This window comes from Osmerus mordax, chromosome 12, assembly GCF_038355195.1.
Source record: "Osmerus mordax isolate fOsmMor3 chromosome 12, fOsmMor3.pri, whole genome shotgun sequence".
Taxonomy (NCBI): domain Eukaryota; kingdom Metazoa; phylum Chordata; class Actinopteri; order Osmeriformes; family Osmeridae; genus Osmerus; species Osmerus mordax.
The window spans coordinates 11,020,051-11,042,604 of record NC_090061.1 but is presented as its reverse complement, the minus strand read 5'-3'; the positions used below and the strand labels follow the sequence as shown (position 1 = coordinate 11,042,604).

Here is a 22,554-nt window from a genome sequence, read left to right as displayed (position 1 = left end):
AAAGTGTTCCATTGACCCTGATAACCTCCTTATGTAAAAAAGAGTGATAGCAGACTTGGCCAATGAACGACTCAGAAAAGTGGAGCGTCCCGCCCTCGTAGCAGAGAAGCAGCCAATCCCAGGGCTCCTTCGGGATGGCGGCCGTCTTCAGGAACTCCGCCAGAGGGCTGAAGTCTCCCACGGGGCTCTGCATAGGCAGGCTCAGATCAGCGCTTCATGAGTTGGAGTTCTCTTGTCAGCAAAACAGAATCCCTGGCCTCTCTGCCCCTCCCTGTGTGTCCCGTATGTCCCCGCCCCGTCCTCCCCCACCCCCCGTCCTCTGAGGATCCCCCCCGTCCTCCCCCACCCCCCGTCCTCTGAGGGTCCGCCCCGTCCCCCCCCACCCCCCGTCCTCTGAGGATCCGCTCCATCCTCCCCCACCCCCCGTCCTCTGAGGGTCCGCCCCGTCCCCCCCCACCCCCCGTCCTCTGAGGGTCCGCTCCATCCTCCGTCCTCCGTGTTCCTGAGACGTCCCCAGCAGCTCTATGTGCTCTTGATGCCCTGGAAGCCACAGAAGCTCCAGCGTTTCTCCAGGCTGGCCCCCACCCCCGTCAGCTCCTGTCTGAAGGTGCAGGGCAGCCGAGACAGCAGAGCCTCCACCTCTGGAGGGTGGATCTGCAACACACAGCCGCAACAGGAAAGCTTTATGTGCATGTGTTTGTGTGCATGCATGCGTGTGTGCGTAAACCAGACAGGTTTTGGCAAGAAAATAGAGGTCTCAATTGTCTGGAAAAAGAATACTGTCCCAGAATCACTCTGTACTTGTCCTCCTGGTTATGAGGGGGCCAGAGAGAGGGGTCTCATTCTGTCTCATCTATGGGCCTCAGTTTGTGAGGCAGTGAGATGGTACCGGATTATCTGAGGGAGCTGCCCTGGAAGCCTGCAGAAGGAAACTGGCAGAGGCCTCTCAAGGGGCAGAAGAGATGGGTGTTTTAGCAAAGCTTCGCAATAAATGAAACCTATCTGGCAAGGCTGAAAAATCCAGCTCAAACACGTCTCAGAGTGCCAGGGGAAATCAGATTGACACCCTCCCTCAACTGTGGCGGTGGACTGTGAGAGATTCTGCAGTCATTAATATGGCAGGGTGGCTGAGCTAGCTACAGATAGGTCCACGAGCAGGCCTGCTATGTGTCTGAATAAACAGTGATTCAATCTGCACCAAGGGACCATGCCGGTGCCAGCAGGCCCAGCCTGAGCAGGGAGCTCCACAGTGGGAGTCTGGCATGCATCAGAGCCATATGTCAGCCCTGTGGGGGGCTACCTCCTAGCTTAGTGTCTGGCCTGACAGGGTGTGGAATGTCAGTCTGTGCGTGGGTGTATTTATCCATGTGTGTGTGGTTGCGTGTGTGTGCCAGGTCTACCTTGGTGTCCAGACGCTGTAAGTAGGAGCAGATGTACTCGATGCTGGCTCCAAACGGGTGGACATGGAGGAACGTCGAGATGATCCCTGGAGAGAAAAAGAGAGAGGAACAATGGGTGAGAGAGATGGAGGGAGATGGAGAAAGACAGACAGAGAGACAGAGAGTTATAACCATAAACGGTCTATGAGCGTGTCATGCAGCTCTTGAGAACTGGTCTCTCTGAATGTCAGTCCCCCTTCTCCACCGGGAAAGACAAACCCCGACAGGAGATCCAGGAGACCACCGCTCTGGAGGACTCCTCAGACTGATATGGAAACGGGTCTGAACGCTTCGAGTGTCGTCCCCCCTAAAGCAATCACCGTTGTGTGGATGACTCTTGTGTTTGAAGGCTCCAGATGAAGAGGGGTGTTTAATGACTGCTTTGATGCTGTTCTCTACATTTCAGCTCTCTCTTCAGAGCACCATGGGCTTTCATCCAGCCCAACAATCCCATCTGCTAGCAGCTCATTGATATGATGTCCCAGCTGTTATAATCCTCCACCTCTGGACAACAACCACTCTCTGAGCCTCAGGAGGTGCCCATAACACACACGTATACAAACGTATACACACTGCTAAATGAGACCTTAGAGGGTGAAATAAGGCAGGTGAGACTTCAGAAGAAGAACTCTTGAGCCTTTGTTCTGACACATGATTGTGTGTCTGTGTGTGTGTGTGTGTGTGTGTGTGTGTGTGTGTGTGTGTGTGTGTGCGTGAATTGTGTGTCTTTGTGTGTGCGTGTGTAAGTTTGTGTACGTGTCTGTGTTTATGTATAATTGAGATCAAAAGGAAGAATCCTCCCATTGTATTTCCTTCAAAACACATTGTTATATCTTTTTGATTTTGTAACCTTACCTATTTTAGAAAGAGCCTAGAGATAAGTCATCTGTTTTCCCTGTTTTCTGTTCAATTCCAACCTTATCTGTATATGTTTTGCAGCATAGGGGACCAAAGGGAGACACAAAAGTGACCCTTAGTTTCCTGGGTAAATTAGTTCCTTCTGGAACTAATTTTTTTACTTCTGTTGTGCTCACTTGAGCATAGCTTCAGACACCACATCACACCGAGTGGTTCTGACAGAACGAATTCCCAGAATCCTCTGGGCCAGACTCTTCTTCACTGAGCCACCAGACGTGGGCGGTCACAGGCTCAGCGGCCCATTGGTTACCTAACTATCTGTGGGCCAATCTCACGCTTACTCTGCTGGGAGAGACAGAAGACCCATCCAGTCCATTCTATGCGATGGCGAGGCAGCAGACGTGAACAAAAACTGGCTAACAAACACACACATATGCTAGTCTGAATGCTGCCATTTGGCATCGCCTTTCATCAGAAAGTGTTCAACATTTGTGGATCCACATGTTTTTTTTCTAAACTTTGTCTTTTCCTCTGTTTTATGTAATTTCTTTTTTCTGCGGAGGTGTGTCCAAAGATTGAAAACAGGTCTACAAAAAGAATATATATTATTGTACACTGAATCCAGGGCCTTCATTTTGGGGGTAGGTATAGCTCCGTGGTCGAGTGTTTGACTGCTTTGGATAAAAACATCTGCTAAATCAGCCGTTCTCAACCCTGCTCCTCAAGGACCTCCTGCCCTGCATGGTCTAGATGTTTCCCTGCTCCTCAAGGACCTCCTGCCCTGCATGTTCTAGATGTTTCCCTGCTCCTCAAGGACCTCCTGCCCTGCATGGTCTAGATGTTTCCCTGCTCCTCAAGGACCTCCTGCCCTGCATGGTCTAGATGTTTCCCTGCTCCTCAAGGACCTCCTGCCCTGCATGTTCTAGATGTTTCCCTGCTCCTCAAGGACCTCCTGCCCTGCATGGTCTAGATGTTTCCCTGCTCCTCAAGGACCTCCTGCCCTGCATGGTCTAGATGTTTCCCTGCTCCCATACACCTGATTCAAAGGAATGGGTTGTCATCAAGCTCAGCAGATGCCTGATAACGGCATATTCATTCATTTGGTGTATTGGAAGAGGGAAACATCTCAAACATGCAGGGCAGGGGGTCCTTTGCGGACCAGGGTTGAGAAAGGCTTCACTAAATGAACGCAATATTAATCTTGCTCTCTTCTGTACACAATGTCTTATACTAATCTGTGAGTGGAGTGGTGTGGACGTACCAACTAGCAGGGCCTCTCTCTCAGACTGGACAGGACTGGACAGGCTCTTCTCTGGTGCACCCTCCTTCTCCTGACTGCAGGACACCACCGACGGCACTGGGGAATCCTGCACACACACACACACATCACAGGTACATACATACATACATACATACATAACAAACACATGCAAACCCATCCACACACAAACAAAATATCACTTCAATGTCAAGCAACATGCACATAAATACATTATTACTGCTGACTTTGAGTTGAAGCTGTTTGATCCGAAACAAAGAACACGATCAGAGACATGAATGACTGGAATAACCGTTTGAATAATCGCTTGAATATGAACTTTCACATCAGAGGTACAGATGACAAAGACAAGGGTGCACTGAAAATGCAAGAGAAAGAGAGAGAGAGAAGCAAGAGATAAAAAGAGAGATAATTCATAAATGGTAGTCCAGGGCTAGAATTCAAACAGAGGAGAGAAGAGAGAGAAGGAGGAGCGAGGGTGTTGGTAATGCTAATGATCAAGCTGTTGTTTACTGTAGACCGACAGAGAGGATGGATGTGGGGTGGTCGACAGGGATGTGTGTGTTTCTGCTCACTCTCTCTCTGAGCGTGTGGGCACTGCCCTGGTAAACCCCTCTCGCCTGTAGTGTTTCTCCCAAGATAACACTCCCAACTCATTACTGTGTCTGTGTGTGTGTGCGCGTGTGTGTATGTGTGTGTGTGGGGGTCCTTGATTTCTTAACCTCTTTGTGTCAGGGTGATTTATCCTGCGACAAATAAAGTCCCCTGTTCTGGGTTGGCCTGTAATGATCTGTCATGTCACTGGAAGAGGTTAGAGGAGAGGAGGAGGGGATGAGAGGAGGAGGGGGTGAGAGGAGGAGGGGGTGAGAGGAGGAGGGGGTGAGAAAGGGGGACTGTGGAGAACAGGAAGGGAGGGTACAGAGACGATGGAAAGAGAGAGATGAGTGAAGAGAATGAGAGCGGGAAAGTGACGGAATCGGGTAAAGAGGAGAGTGAGCATGAGTGAGAATTAGACTGGAAGAGGGGAGAGCCAGAGAGCCAGAGAGCCACTCCGAACAGAAGGATGGGGAGTCCACAGACCATTTCCACTTACACTGGTTTGATTAGCACTCTCCTCGCTCCCTCTGTCATCTCTCGGTGACGTCTCCAGCTACAGTCAATTATAAACATGAGAGGAGCCGTCAATAAGAAACATGTCACACCCTAATGCATCCAGACACACACACACAAACATACACACACCACTCTCCTGAGGGCAGTGGAGTTTCTTAGAAAAAAAAGGAGTTAAAAAAGACAAAAAGGTGACGGACACTTTAAAGGATGTTTTCGATGACAAGGCCCCTTAAGAAAGCCATCTCTCTCTCTTTCTCTCTCTCCCTTTCTCTCTTTCTTTGTACAAGACAAAAATAATTGGCTGTCAAATCAAGATGTCTACTTCCATCAAATATTCTTACCATTTTGACAGTGATTGTGCAACAAAACCTCTCCAGTGTAATGAATGATATGTATTTGTTAGCAAGTGAACCCCACACAGCACCCTTGACACTGGATGTAGAGAGTCAGGGCCATGGACTGGCGTTGTGTCGACAGGCTGCTAGAGTGGTTGTAGAGGCAGAAGTGCAGGGGAGTATGGAGTGTGATGAATGTTGTTCTGCCTTAATGAGCTGAGCTGAGATAATGCCTAGTGAAGTTGTGGTGACATCCAGGACAATGGGGGGAGGGGAGGGGATCAACATCCAACAGAACACATGCACACACACACACACACGCACACAAACAAATTTACAGAGAAAAAGCAATCTAACAATCGATTTGACTTTGTTCTATCAATAAGACTGTCGACAGTGATTCTTCTACATGCCGATGTATGGCTTTAATTACCATATTTCCCATGAATCACTGATGAGGCGACACATTTCACAGCCAAGTGACATTCTAATCAACGGCATCACCATTAAACCTGATATTGACAACTATGTCACTCTCTCTGAGGTGAATTAATAATCCAGTCAGCAGGTCTGGATGCACCGTCACCAAACTCTATCAACGCCGCTCCCCGCCCATGACCAGCCAAGCAGGTGTACCGCGGCACGGACCGGAAAACGAGCAAATGTGGAGCATGCTTCATTTGACTGCTTCATGTCAGTATTATCTTGATCCAATTAATTTGTTGACTGAACCAGAAGCTACTGTTCCTGTTAACCCTTTCTTGATTCATTATCAGACTTAGTCCAAGTAACCACAAGTAACACCAAACTCCTCTGCAACTTGCTGGTAAAATAAAATATCATTCCTGGGCTGTGTATGGCTCATTAAAATAACCGTATATTTAGCCTACTGCCTGTGAGAGTCAACATGCTGGTCTAAAATGTGTGTTTACAGTGAACTTGCTTCAGTGAGTCCTGTTAGTGCTGCCTTCTATAGCCAGTGGGTAAAGTAGAGCTCAAGGCTGGTGTAGAGAGTGTGAGAGGCTAACTGCATGGATGTAGCCTGGGGTGTAGCATCCTAGCTAGCCTCTGAGCAGCTCCACTAGTCTTTATTAGAGTCCAGACCAGCAGCAGGGGGCATGGCTCACAGGGAGAATGGACCTATAGACCTCAGTACCAGCTGAGGAGAAGAGGGAGGGAGGGAGGGGTGAGAGAGGGAGGGTGAGAGAGGGAGGGTGAGAGGTAGGACAAAACAGTGAGAGGGAAGGAGAGAGGGAGGGTGAGAGGTAAGAAGAGACAGTGAGGGTGAGAGAGGGATAGGCAGAGAGAGGGAGGGATGGAAAGTAAGACGATGAGAGAGGGAGGGTGCGTGAGAGAGGGAGAGACAGAGAGAGAGGGAGATGGGAGTGGGGAGGGGGTAGTATAGTGGCAGGGTAGGGATACATTCTGACTGGTACAGCATGATGAGCATTTAAATGACCCACTCTAATATTGCATCTCAACTCACCTTTTTCTTTCTGTGACATTTTTATTGACCTGTTATCTCTACCACAGAATGTGGGAGTGTGAGTGGAATCAGGAACAAATTATTTTAAATGATTTTCTAAAGAAACTGGATAGTATAATACGGCCCAGTCTGGCCCAGTCTGGGCTGCAGTATCTGATAAATTATGTCCACAATGTTCTTGAAACTCATTTTAAACTAATTTAATTCTAATTACAGCACAAATCAGATAGGGTTATTCCAATTCAAACCCGGAGAGTCTGGCCAGTGATTTCCAGGACACACACAGAGTTCTCTCTAGACTGGGAGCCTTCATCCTCACCTTCCTCTTCCTCAGTCCCAAATAGACTGTGTTAGTGTATGTATGTATGTGTAAGAATGTGTGTATGTGAGTTAGTGTGTGTGTGTGTGTGTGCTACTGACCTGCAGAGTGTGTGTCGTCTGCAGGTTCTGCACTGCTTCCTTCAGACTCTGGACCTGAGTGTCCAGCAGCTGTTTGTCCTCCAGGCTCTTCTCCAGCTCCGCCTCCCTCTGCTTCAGCTCCTCCCTCATGTTCAGCAGTTGCTGCAGACAGACGCCAGACCAGCAGGTCAGCCAGGAACGGCAGCTTCTGATGCTAACCCTGATGCTGCTGCCATAGAGGACCACTAGCCTCATGTGCTAACATCATCTCAGCTATGCTGTTGCTACAGACACTAAGTAGGGCAAGCCTTGTACACACACAGAATTCACAGAACACTTTTCTCTGTCTGTGACAGTTTTGTTGTGATCCACACGTGAGAGGGTGTGTGTGCTACCTTCTGCATGCCCTGCAGAGCCTGCTGTAGGAAGCTGAGCTGTTGGGAGTGTGTGTTGTCCTCTTCACTCCTGATTGGCTGGTTCTTGCCCTGTTCCTGTTTCAGCAGCTCCACCTCGTTCCTGTAGGCGTCCAGCTGGCAGCGCAGAGAGTCGTTCTCCTCCTTCAGAGCCTCCACCTGGGACACTGCTCCTGAGAGAGGGGGGAGGGAGGGAGAGGAGAGAGGAGGCAGAAGAGGGAGGGAGGGAGGGAAGAGGAATGAGGAGAGAGAGGTAGAGAGGGAGGGAGAGAGAGAGGCAGGGAAAAAGACATGGAGGAGGGAGGAGAGGGACATTAGAGGAGGAGAAGAGGGACAAGGGAGAGAAAGAAGTGTTAGAAGAGAGAGATAGAAAGACAGAGAGACAACGAGAGAGAATATGAAATTGATCCCAACCATGGTGTCAATAGAGTAACGACAGCCGGACAAAAAGTGTGCTAATGATCAGAGGATGTACCATATCTTTCTGAGAGGTTTTTGGACCCGGACCTGTCCTCTTGAACACAGAGGAGAACGTGAGTGTGTGATAGGAGACCTGCTCAGCACATCTCCTCTGGAACAATCTTTGTTCTTCAAAGCCGTCTGAGGGAACGTGTGTGTGTGATGTTGATGAAAGTGTGCTTGAGTGACCGAGCTGGGGAGATAAGGCTGTGTGTGTACTTTTGTATTTGTGTCTGTTTGAGCGTGTGTGATTGTGTGTGTGCACATGTTCATTCCGTGATGATTAGTGTTTGAGCTGAGGGAAAGGGTCCCGAAAGAGTGTGAATATGTGTGTGTAGGTGTGTATGTCAATTTCAATTTCACCTTATTTTATTTTATCACGAGGGACAGTGTACATTAATGAACATTAACATTTAAATGCACCCAATTATAGCCAAAAGGTTAGTTTCCATTGGCAGTCCCCCTGCCAGAGTGAAATAGGCTATACAACCTTAAAAAAAGGCATCAAGTTAAAATATAACAAACATAAAATCCCAATACACAAACCCCACTTGGTCCTTAACCATGGGTGGAAAGGAGAGAACAATGTGTACAAACAAGTGATAAATATAATTCTTCTGTATGCCGGAGTGTGCATGCCTGTTTGTGTTCTCTGTGTGTGTGTGTGTGTGTGTGTGTGTGAGTGTGTGTGTGTGTGTGTGTGTGTGTGTGTGCGAGGACCGCCCGATTGATTCCTGCAGAGTATTGTGACTCAGTGTGCAGGGCCACTGTTGAGGATCATCTGAGCCTTAATGAACACTGTTTAATCCCAAAAGGTCTGACCTTTAACTTGGAAGACCATTTGTCTCAACACCTTGTTATACTGGTGTGTGTGCATGTAAGGGTTTGTGTGAGCCGGTGTTTTAGTGTGTGTGTCGATGTGAGCCTGTATGTGTGTGTCTTTGTGTCAGTGTCTGGTAGTGAAAGGCTTCAGGTGAAGTGAGTATTGATCAGGAAGTCTCATCAAGTCGCTGGCCAGGCAAGCAGGCCTATTCCCCCTCTACAACATGACAGGCTGAGTATCGACCAACTAAAACACACACACACACACACACGCTCATGCACATTTGCTCACGCACACACCTGTTTGCACACACTTGCTTCAGCGTGCAGACACACACATACACACACACACACACACACACACATGCACACTTGCACACACACACAAACACACACGGTCAACCAAAAAAACAAAACGCACAAAAACAAACACACACAGACATTCTCAGAGAACACCCTGTACTGTTTCACTGAGCAGGGGGGCACTTAGCCGTTAGCATTGATTAGCTTTTAAAGACAGAAACAGAGTGGTTGAAGACTGCAGTGGCAGTACAGGTGTTGCTCTTCAAACAATGACAAGTCTAATTGTTGCTAAATACACTGACATTGATTTGATACAATACCTAACGGCTTCTAAACAGTGATTGAAGAAGATGTGAGCACCACCTCTGAGGTTAACGTGTACCCTAGCAGGTGTAACATCGCCCTGTTAGCAGAAATAGGAGTCAAATTAACACCTGTCACCTCAACCTACCCTCGGCTCTTTTTCAGGTTGACATCAAATATTATGACAGGCCCTTGACAGTGATGCTTATCATTGTTTTCTAATAACCAAGGTCACACATGAGAGGAGGGAGAAACCACAAACCTGGCACGAATATTATTATATTTGCATATATCTACATACTAATTAGGGAGGCCGTCTACAAATTGGAGACTGGAGAACGATTAAAAAAACATTGAAAATATAAAATAAACAAACTTTTAGATGGAGGAGAGGTGATGTTGCCAGCAGCATCTCTACCCGGGCTCTCTGCCGTAGAGAGAAGCAGTAAGACCCCTGAATGCCCAGGTGAATATTATGGGCTGTTTGAATATTATGGGCTGTTTGAATATTATGGGCTGTTTGAAGGTGTTTAGCATCAGTATTTCTGTTGGTTCAGCAGACCTGAACAGGCACCTCTGAGCAAGCAAGGTCCTAATGGCCCTTCAGTGGTCCCCAGAACAGCCCTGAGGAAGCTGGAGGAGCAGCTGGCACACACACACACACACACACACACACATACATACATAATGTATATGATGTGCATCTGTACTGCTTTTATCTACACATAAGGCATAATCAGCTGATGGGGGAGTGCATGTTCTGGCCGTGTGTGTGTGTGAGTGTGTGTGTGTGTGTGTGTACCTGAGTGGTCCGAGTCCTTGCTGTCGGGGGCGTGTGTGTCCTCCATGTCATCGTCAGACATCTCCATCTCCTCCTCTCGTCTGATCCCCATGAGCTCCTCGTTGTGCATGTTTCTGACCTCCTGGAACACACAGCACAGACGGCTCATCATCGCCCTAGGAACCCTGGGTAATGTAGGCCTCTGGGAGATCCCCTCAGAAGACAGGCCACTGGTCAGTTAAACATTCTAAAATCCCTATAAGGTCACAACCATCCCTCCACTCCCTTCCAACTCTCCTTCATACTTCATACTCCATAGTGTTACGTGTTATGTATACATACATACGTATGTATACGTAACACGAGCAGTGGACAGGGTGTGTTGTTTTGTTTTTGCCCAATAAAATCTGGGATAGTGTACCCAGATGGAGGCCTCAGTGTGTGTTTCTAAACGAGGCGGCCAGATAGGCGGGCCTCTCCATGGCTAATGGGCCAACAGGCTGCCAAGGATGACCAAGCATGTTGTACCATCACACACTGGCATGCTCACACACAAACTGTTAAACAGAGAGATCCACGATGAAGCTGTGCTTGGCCAATGAACACATACACACAGACACACATACACACACACACACACACTCAGAACGCCAGGGGAGACAATGACCCCACGGCAGCAAACACCAGTCTTGGAGTAAACATCACCATCTGGCTGGTGTCTTCATCACCAGGAGTTGCTGGCTAACCAGAGGTCAAACAAGTAGAACACACATGACACCCATCTGGCCTCTCTCTCTCTCTCTCTCTCTCACACACACACACACACACACACACACACACACACACACACACACACACACACACACACACACACACACACACTCCTCCTACGCATGCATGTGCATGCAAATACACACACACAAACATGCATGCGCACACACATTTAAGCACACGTTCGCACACACTGCTCATTGTGAGAATGTGAGAATATCCAGTGGATGATGCTGGAGGGAGAAAGACAGCTGTAGTTTGATCCTGTCTCAAGTGTTTAACTCTCATCTCCAGCCCCAAGACACACGCTGCTCTCAAACCCCACTTCATGTTGAACAGAAACAACTGACGTCTTCCTGTCAGCTGACTTCCTCTCTACAGGCTGTAGCTGCTAGCCTGCCGGTGCCATGGCGACCAGGCTTCAGTCATGGGCTATAAGTCAACAACTCAACTAAGCTGGAGGTGTGTGTGGAGACTTTTCCCTTCAGCTGTGTGGGACTCCCCAGCCTATCAGAGTCCAGCAGGCTGCAGGAGTCTGAGAGAGCTGAGGTAAAGACTCTGGATCAGCAGCTCTGGTTCACTCTGACTCGACCTGTCTGCCCTGCTGTCACCCTGCTGTCTGCCAGCACCCTGGCTCTGCACATACACATGTACACATGCACATACACAGGCACAGGCACACACACATGCACAAAATACGCACACACAGCCCCAAAGAGAGAATGCTCATCCATACTCGCTAGCTACAGTTAGGCAATGCTAAAGTAAAACATTGATAGAAGTGAGCATGAATGGATTACAACAGGATGTTGAAGCCTGGATGAAACAGATTACTAAGGGAGGTTTCTATTCCCTTGAGGAAATAACTTTTAGCTGTTATATGGAGGTAATATTCCTTTTTCAATCTATTTCCCCCACCAGCATGTGTGCGTCTGTCCAGGAGGCCTGTTTTCTTCCCTGCTGAGTCACAGTGGACTGGAGCCAGACTCCCTGGGGGGGGGGGGGGGGGGGGGGGGGGGAATAGAGCCTGACTGACAACACACACAGAGAGGTAGAGGAGAGACACTGCACTTCAGGGGTGGACGGATGGATGGATTGGTGGATGGAGGGGTGGATGAAGGGGTGGGTAGAGGAGTACATAATGTAGATTTAGAAGGATGGATAACATGACTAGATAAGTGAGCAGACAGATGGGGGGATACGTGGAAAAAGGACAGATGAATGGATGGAAGGAGTGATGGATGAATACACGAACGGATGGATAACAGATGTGAGTGGTGAGATACAGCATGTTCCTGTGAAACTCTGGCAGACTTACGTGGCTGCTGTAAACATGAGAACACACAGACAAACACACACAGACATGAACACGGACAGACAGACACACACCAGCCAACAGCTAGTAATACAAGCAGAATAAAACCCAGCATGTCCTTGAGGGTCCTCATTAACACCTCCCTGAAGAGAGAATGAGGAGGAATGAAAGACGGACAGACCGAGGAGAGAAAGAAATCTATACTCTGCTCTGGTGTGTAGATCCTTTATACAGACTGAAACAGCAGGACAGCTCGGTCACATGATTGCACACACGTCACACAACAGAACATGTAGGAGACCAGAGGAACATGCGTCACCATCTCAGCACATCCTCAGACGCAGGATCTCCATGTGTACTGACACCTTACTTCCTGCTCTCAGTGCTTGCATGTCCGTGACAGTGTTACGACGATGCAGGGATGATCACAGCCTTCGGAGCCTGCTCATATAACACCAGCCCACTAGACCGTTCAGTTCTCCTCCCAGAGCGGCTTAGAATGCCACAGCTCTATTCCTGGTGTCATTATGACGTTTGATAGTTCGATAGGGGACTGCCAGTTAGAAACACATATGAATATTCACAAAGATTGAGACTTCATTAAGATGCGGGATTAGAGCTGGTTGAACTCCCTGCTGTGAGGAGCACAGGATGGGGAGAATGTGTATGCATGCCCCTGAGTGTGTGCATGCATGTGTGTATTGGTGCTGGTGCCTTTGAAAGTCGGTTTTGCTTTATAATGTACTATGTCGTGTCACAGATCACCCATTACACAAACGCACACACACGCACACACACATATGTGCACACTCACATTAACTTAGCATCAGAGTCATTTGGATAACAGAAGTGAATCTCTTTGTTACAGTATTTTGTAAGCAGCATCTCTCCCTATGAGAAATGACAATGTCCTCTTGTGATCCATGGCAAATGATTCTGTGTGGTTTAGCCTGATTAGCAGACTTTAGATTGCTCATTACACAGCTCATCTAGTGTTGACAAAATTACTCCCTAACACACATCAAACTTACCAATTTGGCCCTAAAATGATGGTGCCTTCACACTTGAATGCCCTCTATTAAAGAGAAGTGTTTATGATAATGAATGTGACATTTGCTTTACAGATGATAACTCTTGTCAGGTTTACATGAAATTATAAAACATCCAAGCCGGGAGATGACCGCCCTAATTTCACCAGCCAAAACACAACATTGAGATCAGTCATTAGCGAATGTATTAGTCCACACAGCCTGAGAGTGATGTACAGTTGGGTGTGTTTGTGTAAGGTGGTAAAAGGATGGTTCTGCAGTTACCTGTTCTGTTCCTGGCAGCCTTATGAGACTGAACACTCACCCAGCGGGTCTCCAGAGGAGAGAGAGGGGCGAGAGGCCGGGACCTGGGCCTGAGAGGAGCTCCCTCTCTGGGGTGAACTGAAAAGGGGAGCCTGGGTGTAGCCTAGCCTAGCTTTGTGCCTAACACTGAGGCTGTCTCTGTGTCTGACCTCACTAGCCTAGAGAGACAAGCTTACTTGTACCTTTGGTCATTGTTTTGTCTAAGTGATCTATGTACCTAAATTGAGACAATGACGATGAGCGAGGGTTTCCCACGTGAACAATGGTAGAAGAGTAGAAAAAGAGAAAGCACCAACCTCAGCTTGTTTGCGCCACACATCCAGGTTCTTGCGTTGAGCTTTGGAGAAATGGTCCCATGCCTTTTGTTTGGAAGCAGCGTGGAATACAGACACAATCTGCTCAACTGTGGAGGGACGCAGGGGCCAGTGACCGTCCAGAGAGAGAGAGAAAGTGGAATCAGGAAGTGAGTCAAATAACTGTGTGCCTGATTTTGATTCTCATGTTCTAATCATTGTCGGTGAAAGGCATGTTTGTCTATTAGCTCAAACACATGGACCCAAACATCCACACCACACACACACACACACACACACAATCACAACCAAAACCACACACACACCCTAGTCCCCCTCATTTACATGTTCGGCCCCCCCTGATTGCCTACAATGTTTTTTTTTTTTTTAAAGGAAAATATATCAAAAATAAAACTCTGGCTATGTCCCTGACACACACAAACAGTAAGTGAAACTATAGTATGTCTTCATAATTAAGTGTGTCACCTTGTCACCTCCACTGACTCTCAGATGGATGGAGTGTCATCATCAAAGACCACCTCTTGAGGCAGAGATCTGAGCAGCACTCTGTCTCTATCTGAGCCCGGCACCTCTCATTACTGAGCTCCCAACTCAACACAGCGCCTATAGCTTCTGTGGTCTTACTGTCTTTATGCTGCTTTGGCTGTCAGACATCTCTAATGACTCATTAACAGAAGCTTCAAGAACCAGAGAGATGTGATATGAGACAGGAGAGCATCAGACGGAAGGGCTCCTGGAGGACTGATTAGGAGATGAGAGAGAGATAGTGGGTGGTCATGTCTTCGGGGGAAACAGGGACCAGACATAGAGTGAGGAGCTCTGCATGAAAGACAGACAACTGCTGGGCAACACTTGTTTATCACTCTCACTCTCTCGCTGGATCAGAATCAAGAATTTGGGGCATTTGATGAGTTCATTTGTTGACTTAGAATAGCTTATAGATTATTTACTCACCTTTATTTCTCTGCCAAATCCTCAACTATATGGTCAGATAATGCTTCTAAGATTGTATATTACTGTAATGTTGTAATGTTACTGTAAAGTCTAGCTACCTGAAGACCCATAGGGCAGCTTGAACCTTGATCAACTGAGTAACACTGAAGCAGAAGACAGTATGTTCTTACTGTAGTTCACAGAAAACTCTCCTGCTCAGTTTTAGGACCACATCTACCCCACAGTTGCCAGCAAAGGACTGACAGTAGCAGTAGTGGACAGTGGTGCAGAGTGTGTGAGACTGTGAGAGGGTTCTGTTGATTCTCCCTACTCAGCGGTCTATTGTTGTCTATGAGAGGATGTGTCTCCGTGGGGGGTCTCTCTCTGGATGCCCCCGGTAGGGAGTCAATACCAGCACCAGAGTTGTGGACTTGGCAGAGGGACTGAAGGTGGGTCTCTGGGAGGTTGGAGGGTGAGGACTGTGTCCAGATCAATAGTGGCTTCTCAGAACTCTGTAATTTGATGGAGGGGAATCGATGAGGAAAGTCAGAGGAGAAAGGAGCGAGTGCAAGGTTGTGGCCGAGCGTTTACATGTGTGAGAGAAAACAATTAGATAAAAACTTCCAACCAGCTACCACAATCTGTATATAGAGCAGTATGCATGCAGAGTCTAGATATCTGGATGCTAGCAGAGTCTATAGAGCTGGATGCTAGCAGAGACTGTTTATAAAGCTAAATGCTAGCAGTCTGTCTCCAGCTAGCATTGTTATCAGTGTGGCCTCAGGGTCTATATTCTCCCATCCTTTTGTAAATGAGGTCATTAACTGAGAGTCATGACGCTTCATCTCCACGATGAGATATGCAGTCAGGCTCACCCGACATGATGGACACTGATCCACACCCACCTGTGGAATGATGTCATGTCCTGTAAAGATCATTTTGAAATATGAGCGAGGTGTCTCATTGGCTGCTAAATCCTTCCAGGTTCTACCAGAGGAGATTTCTGCTGCCAGACATTCATCAATAGGGCTGATTCGAATAACCTGTTTCAGAGCAGGAACAATGTTAGGGGTCTTATTCCAGGTGACAACCAGAGAATGCCAGCAGCAGGGCTTGGTGAGACTGCATGAGGAGGCAGAGGGAGAGAGAGCATGGGGAGACAGAGGGAGAGAGAGCATGGGGAGACAGAGGGAGAGAGAGCATGAGGAGACAGAGGGAGAGAGAGCATGGGGAGACAGAGGGAGAGAGAGCATGGGGAGACAGAGGGAGAGAGAGCATGGGGAGACAGAGGGAGAGAGAGCATGGGGAGGCAGAGGGAGAGAGAGCATGGGGAGACAGAGGGAGAGAGAGCATGGGGAGGCAGAGGGAGAGAGAGCATGGGGAGGCCTGCATGCAGCTGTGAGGAGCCGTGGAGAATATGGATGGATCTTTTGTTCACTGATGACATGTGCAAAGCTTCCTTTTGGGACACCTATTTCTGTGTCGACATTTGTATGGGAGGAACCGCAGAGACAGACATAAACTCATGAATATAAACATGTTTGTATGGAATATTGTGAGAGGAGAGGGAGAGAAGAAAGAGGAAATGTGAGATGTAGGAGACTTGAGGTGGGACACACCTCCCTGCCAATATTAGGTGCATCTATATGTCAATACCAGCCTACTTCTGAGTATTCAAATAAAAGTATGGGTTTTCTAAACCCGACCAGAAACACACAAACACGCTATGCAGTTGCTATAGTAATGCTAAGCCAGGTCAGTTATAGATTTTACCTTTGCACATTTTCAACCAATGTATTCCATTCTTCTCTCGTTCCTTCACCACCAGTCACGTGGGTAGGACCACTTACTACGATCCACTTTGTCTCAATGGATGTGTGAATGAAGTAGCAGATTTGTGTTGGACCAAAAACCTACAGACCGTTAGCTAGGATTAAAGGCTTTGGGCAGCGGTGCAGTATACGCAGGGGCTACTGGACCAAATCACTTACCTTCTCTCCAGCCACAAGCCTTGTACAGAACCACTGAAATGAAGGTGTGAACCAATGCATGTGACTATGTGACTCACACCCTATGTGAGAGGGTGTGAATGTGAAGGGTGAAGAGCATGGGACTTCATGTGACATATGTCAGCGCAGCTAGATGCTGAGATGTTGTTGCGGGACGCGTCTGAGCAGAGCACCTCTCAGTGTATCAGTGGAACTAAGTATCTTTGATCCAGTTGCCTGACAACACAGGATTCATCTGTGGCATCTCGACTGTGACAGACAGAGATGTAAGTATACGTAGGCATGCTTTCACCAGGTGTCAACATTTCTGCCAGTACAAGTGTCACCCTGAATGCACGAATGGATGTGACTGGCTAGACAGAGTCTGAGGAAGTGATGTCTAGAAGGCTTTCACAGCACTGTGTTTGTCCATGTATGTGTTTGAGTATGGTGCGTGAGAGTGTGTATGTGTGTGAGTGTGTGCTGAGGGCTAACAGCTCGGGGAGGCACTCACATTGAGCCAGGATGCCGGCCAGGGCGGTCTTGAACTTGTCCTTGGCCTCCTCCATCTCCTTCTCGTGGGCAGCCTTCTCAGTCATCAGCCGGCGGATGTGGCTGTTGGACAGCTGGATCATGGAGTAGAAGTTGTTAGCGTTCCTCCGGTTCACCTCGCCTCGCTCCACCCAGGTGAGCAGCACGCGCACCGCCTCCGCAAACTTGCTGTCGTCTAGGAGGAGGAGGAAGAGGAAGGGGAGCAATACATAAATAAAATGTGTCCAGGGATACGTTACAGTCAGTTAAAATAACAATAAAACATATTTTTAATGTATACAATACCCTTTTATGCCTAAACAGGAAACACAAATACCCACCCACTCACCCCCCCCCCCACACACACACACACGCACACCCCAACACTTCCAGTATAAAGAAACCACAGTGTGCTCATTTGCATGAATGATCCATCACAGCTGAGAGATTGAATCAAGGTGTCATCACTGGAACTCCCTGGGGTTCTGTTCAGTCTTTCTAGAAGGATCCAGCTCCCCAGGTTCTCCCCAGCCCCCAGAGGAGCCCAGCCCCAACAGGTCCATTATTAACAGAGTACCTCCAGCTATATTAATGCTGCTCAGTCACTGACAAAGGCCTCGCTCCACACAGTTTCATATCTGTTCCAAATGAGCGTTGAGATGTGAACTAATAACCTCCACATGCATCTAGATAAACGATACTGCAAGAGTGTCTGTGAGCCCCTATCAACCATCACCCACAGAGATGTGAAAATGAACAGTCATAAATAAACACTCATCCCGCTGTCTGGGCATTGGAGTAACCAACAGTCAGTGCAGACCCAAACAAGTGTCTCCCTCCCTCCCTCCCCCTCTCCCTCTCCCTCTCCCTCTCCCTCTCCCTCTCCCTCTCCCTCTCCCTCTCTCTCTCTCTCTCTCTCTCTCTCTCTCTCTCTCTCTCTCTCTCTCTCTCTCTCTCTTTCTCTCTCTCTCTCTCTGAAGCAGCAGGCCATCCCAGGCAGACAGGTAGCAGATGGAGCTCTTCACTTGACAGCTACTTTAAATCCACAGAGGCACATTCACACTTACATTCAGAGTCATCAGATGTCTATAGACAACATCACCCTCCTCTGTGGCAGGAGAATACCTCACGCAAAGCACAGGAGAGGAGAAGAGCTGTGTGTGTGTGTGCGTGTGTGATCAGCCACCTTTGATCTTGTCCCCCAGCTGGCTGCACTCGTGCTCAGAGTAGTGAACGATGGGGGGAGGGGAGGGGGGTCGGAGGAGGTCCTCCTCCATCCTCCTCCGGTGTCTCTCCTCTCGGGCCAGCATGCGCTGGTGACACTCCCACTCATACAGGTCGTCTCTGGCCTGGGCAAAGTCCACATGGAGCCGGCCTGTGTCCTTCTTGTCAGTACTGGAGCCCAGACGGATACGGTAGCCTGGGGGGAGGAGAGGAAATGACATGGAGAAGGCAGGGGAGGAGGAGAGCAGGGGAAAGTGGGGGCGAGGAGAGGAGGGGATAAAAAAGGAGGGGAGAAGGATTAGGTGAACAGTAGTCATGAGAGAGGGAACAGAGACCCTCAGAAGAAAACAGAGCCAGAAGAGTCGTCTAGTTATGGAACAACAGGCTGCTAAGAGGAAGTTAAGGATCACATTTAGGCCAGCGTTCTCTCTCTCCAGATGTACATCTCTCTCCAACTCTAAATCTCTCTCCAGACGTACATCTCTCTCCCCCCCTATATCTTCTCTATGACATAAGTGTCAGACACCTGCATCATTTAGGCTAAACTAATCTGTCTATCCAGCTGTCTCTCCATCCATAAGTCTCTCCCTCTCTCTTTCTCTGTCTGTCTAAAGTAGCCTTGGGGCTTCAGAGTAGACACCCTGTCTCTCTGCATGCTGGTACACAGAGGACACTGAGGAAGCTGCCTGCTGCTCCAGTGACACAGCTGTCAAACCCTGCTAATGCTCTAAACACTGAACAGGAATGTACACTGGACTTGTTTGACACTAATACTGGATTGGCTTACATGATCACCGATTGAGTTTATGTCTCTTCTGTCTTTTTCTATCCCTCTCTCCATCTCTCCCTCAATCACCCCCACGACCCCCACCTCAAGCCTCTTGCCCTCTCTTTATTTCAACATTTCCTTCTTTCCCTCTATCTCTCATATATCTGTCATTCATCCTCTCTCTCTGCATCTCTCCGGAATAAGAGTGAGTCACGCATGTCTGCTCTGAAAAGGGAAAGAAATGAATGTGGGCTGGCAGTTTACTTCCATCTGCTCTGTGCTTTAGGCTCACAGTCTGGTTAAATATTTCATGGCTTGAATTGTGCTCTGCTCTGTGCTGTGTTTGTGACTGTGTGACAGTGGGGTTGTGTGGCTGCTAGACTGATGGGTGTGGGAAATGAATAACATTATTTATGGCCAAGCCGCACAGCTCTGGCTTCAGGACAAGATATATGGAGCAGAGTTCCAGGCTCACCAGAGGGAAGAACTGGACCAAGTCGCAGGGGACCAAAAACACACAGTCCCACGCACATTCAAGTGTGCACCCACACAGTAAATAATTCAGAGGGTATTATTGGAAGGGCCCAAGCTTTAAATGTATTTGGTGAGACAGGGATATATGTCCTCCAGTTTGCATACAGAGAGACGTTTAAGATGGCTGGGTCGACTGGCTGGGAAATCGAGATAAGATGCTGGTGTCACATGACTGGTCAAGAATCTCTCTCCTCTTGGTGATTCATGCTCTCCCTAGTAAGGATCTCTAACTGGAGAGGACATTGATCCTAACACACATCTCCTCATTGTCTTCTAAAGAGAAGGTCTCAACCTGGAGAAGAAAATACCTTCTCTCTCCCAGAGTCTCTCTGAACATCAAAGACCCTAGCGCTGAACTACAAGTTCCAGTTCCAAAGTGTTGGGGAGGACAGTTGTCCAGACAGGAACTCACCAGACAGGAAGAGAGCCTTGTCCACCGTGAACTCCTCGGCGAATCGGATGTGGCAGAAGTTCTTCTTGCTCTTGCGGATGGCGATGATTTCACCACACTGGCCGAACACCTCCACGATGAGCTGCTCGGTGGAGTTCTCTGGCAGGCCTCCCACGAACACCGTCTTACAGCCAGGAGGGCGCTCCCTGGTGGCAGGAGGGGGAAGGTCTGGGCAGCATGAGGAGGGAAAGGAGCCACAAACGGATGTATTAACTTGTTGAATATATATGGACAGTTATTATTTTTCAATAACATTTTTTTTTTTTTTGTAAATTTAAAGAATAACTATATATTCTAAACCAAACAATTCCTCTTGAATTGTAAGCAACATGTTGTGACAATGATCCACTCAGTCAGTGTAAAATAGGCTCAAACCACTGGAGTTTAAATAAAGAGAAAACCAAGGTAGCTAACGTGGATGGGATGAGGAGTGGATTTTGGATTGGACTGAAAGCTCACAATGCATCATATTTAATAATGTGATCTAAGAATTGATGACAAAGAACATATTCAGGAGCTTCATTCTGAATTCAGAAAATCAATTAAAGCACATTGACCATGACCTGAAGTAATGAGCAGCAATTTACAGCAGGAGTAATGATAACATGCGGCATTATGCTTGAACAGCTTCCATTCAATACTTTTTTCATGAAAATAGTTTCTTATTGGGCAGAAAACTAGCTCATTTAATGGGGATGGTTCTACGCTTGACAGATCCAACTAATCTAACACAGATGAGTATGGGCTGAACTAATCTGTGAAAGACCAGGCCTCTAGTCTCTGATAAATGAGATCAGCTGAGTCTACATGGATAGAATAAGGTAATTGATAAACCACTGAGTGTGTTGTATGTCTGGATCACCATCTGGGCTTCCCCATTCTGTCTCCACACACACATCTCAGTATAATTTAAGGCTAATGTACCTGATATAGCTCAGTTACGGTCCAGGCACATTGTGACACTACATGGTTCACTGGAGTACTGAGTGTTCTCAATAGGAAAGATGTGGAAGAAGAATATCTCTCTCTCTGTCTCTCTCTCGCTCTCTCTCTCTGTCAGTCTCTATTTCTTTTTTTATCTCTCTCTCTGTCTATTTCTTTCTCTCTTTTTGTGTCTCTCTGTCTCTCTCTGTCTCTCTGTCTGTCACACACAAATATACACACACAACCCTGTGCTTGAACGTGCTGTGCTCACTTCCATACCTCCTGAAAACATCGGCAGTGTGAGATCAGATAAGAATGACAATTGAAACCAAAACGTCACATCAAGGGCACTCCGTGGCCTGTAGATACTGCACAATTCATGTGCACACACACTCACACATTCGCACACTTGACATTCCTCTTCCCCTCCCCCTGGGGCATTGGAGATCCGAAGGGCATCTCTCTCCCTCCCTCCCTCCCTCCCTCCCCAGGGTAATTATGGCCAGGCTGTCTCCCACATGGCCAGGCCTTCAACAGGCTGAGGGATGGAGGACGTGCCGCAGGGGGGAGAGCAGACTGATGGCCCCCTTGACCATCACAGAGGGACGCTCGGCTTCTGGAGCAGCAGATAAATCTGGACCACGAAGAGGACCGGTGACATTTACATTTACATTTAGTCATTTAGCAGACACTCTTATCCAGAGCGACTTACAGTAAGTACAGGGACATTCCCCCGAGGCAAGTAGGGTGAAGTGCATTGCCCAAGGACACAACGTCAGTTGGCATGACCAGGAATCAAACTGGCAACCTTCAGATTACTAGCCCGATTCCTTAACCACTCAGCCACCTTACTCCGGTGACACAGCATGGGGAGGGGTCAGAGGGAAGGATCTAAATAGCTCTTAGTGGGAGAGAGATGGAGAGAAATAGAGTGAGAGAGGGGGAGGGAGAAAGAGGGGAAAAGGGAGAGAGAGCGAGATGGGGAGAGAGAACGAGAGGAGAGAGAAAGACGAAAGATGAGAAAAACTGAGAGAGAGGGACAGACCATAGAGGGAGAGAGAAGAGAGAGAGTGAGAGAGGGAGAGAGAAGGAGAGAGAGAGAGAGAGAGAGAGAGAGAGAGAGAGAGGGGGGGGGGGGCGCTACAGGCTACTGTTCAGATAAAGGTCAACGGGGGGGGCTACTGTTGTTTCTGGCGGTGAGTGTAGCTAGGATTGCTGCTCCATGTGATAGGTAACATATGCAGCCTAATGCCCTCCAACTCACACACACACACACACACACTTGAGATGATGAGAGCACCTGAGACAACAGGCCACTGACTCATTGTTGTCCTCTAGCCTAACCCAGACACACACAGCATGCTTGGGCCCCGAGGGAGAGGGGAGTCAGAGGTGAGAATATTATTCAATTACCTATGCCCTTCTCTCACACACAATCTCTCATACTCTCTCTCCTTC

At 48.1% G+C, this 22,554-nt stretch overlaps 1 protein-coding gene across 3 annotated transcripts in view; it reads right to left on the bottom strand.

Moving 5' to 3' along the window:
• Positions 1-467: 467 nt before the first annotated feature.
• Positions 468-22,554, bottom strand: part of LOC136953907 (ecto-NOX disulfide-thiol exchanger 2-like) — an 80,678-nt gene continuing 58,591 nt past the window's right edge. Inside the window, exons 5-15 of one of the 3 annotated variants that reach the window (XM_067247374.1) lie at positions 20,134-20,340; positions 18,381-18,614; positions 17,178-17,390; positions 13,725-13,831; positions 10,012-10,132; positions 7,305-7,495; positions 6,931-7,071; positions 4,670-4,726; positions 3,559-3,664; positions 1,401-1,486; positions 468-654 (exon numbers count right to left, since the gene is read on the bottom strand). In XM_067247374.1, coding sequence (XP_067103475.1) covers positions 523-654; positions 1,401-1,486; positions 3,559-3,664; positions 4,670-4,726; positions 6,931-7,071; positions 7,305-7,495; positions 10,012-10,132; positions 13,725-13,831; positions 17,178-17,390; positions 18,381-18,614; positions 20,134-20,340 — 1,595 coding nt within the window. In that variant the 3' untranslated portion in view covers positions 468-522. The remainder of the gene's footprint in view (positions 655-1,400; positions 1,487-3,558; positions 3,665-4,669; positions 4,727-6,930; positions 7,072-7,304; positions 7,496-10,011; positions 10,133-13,724; positions 13,832-17,177; positions 17,391-18,380; positions 18,615-20,133; positions 20,341-22,554) is intronic. The other 2 variants (XM_067247375.1, XM_067247376.1) reach the window with 2 other exon arrangements.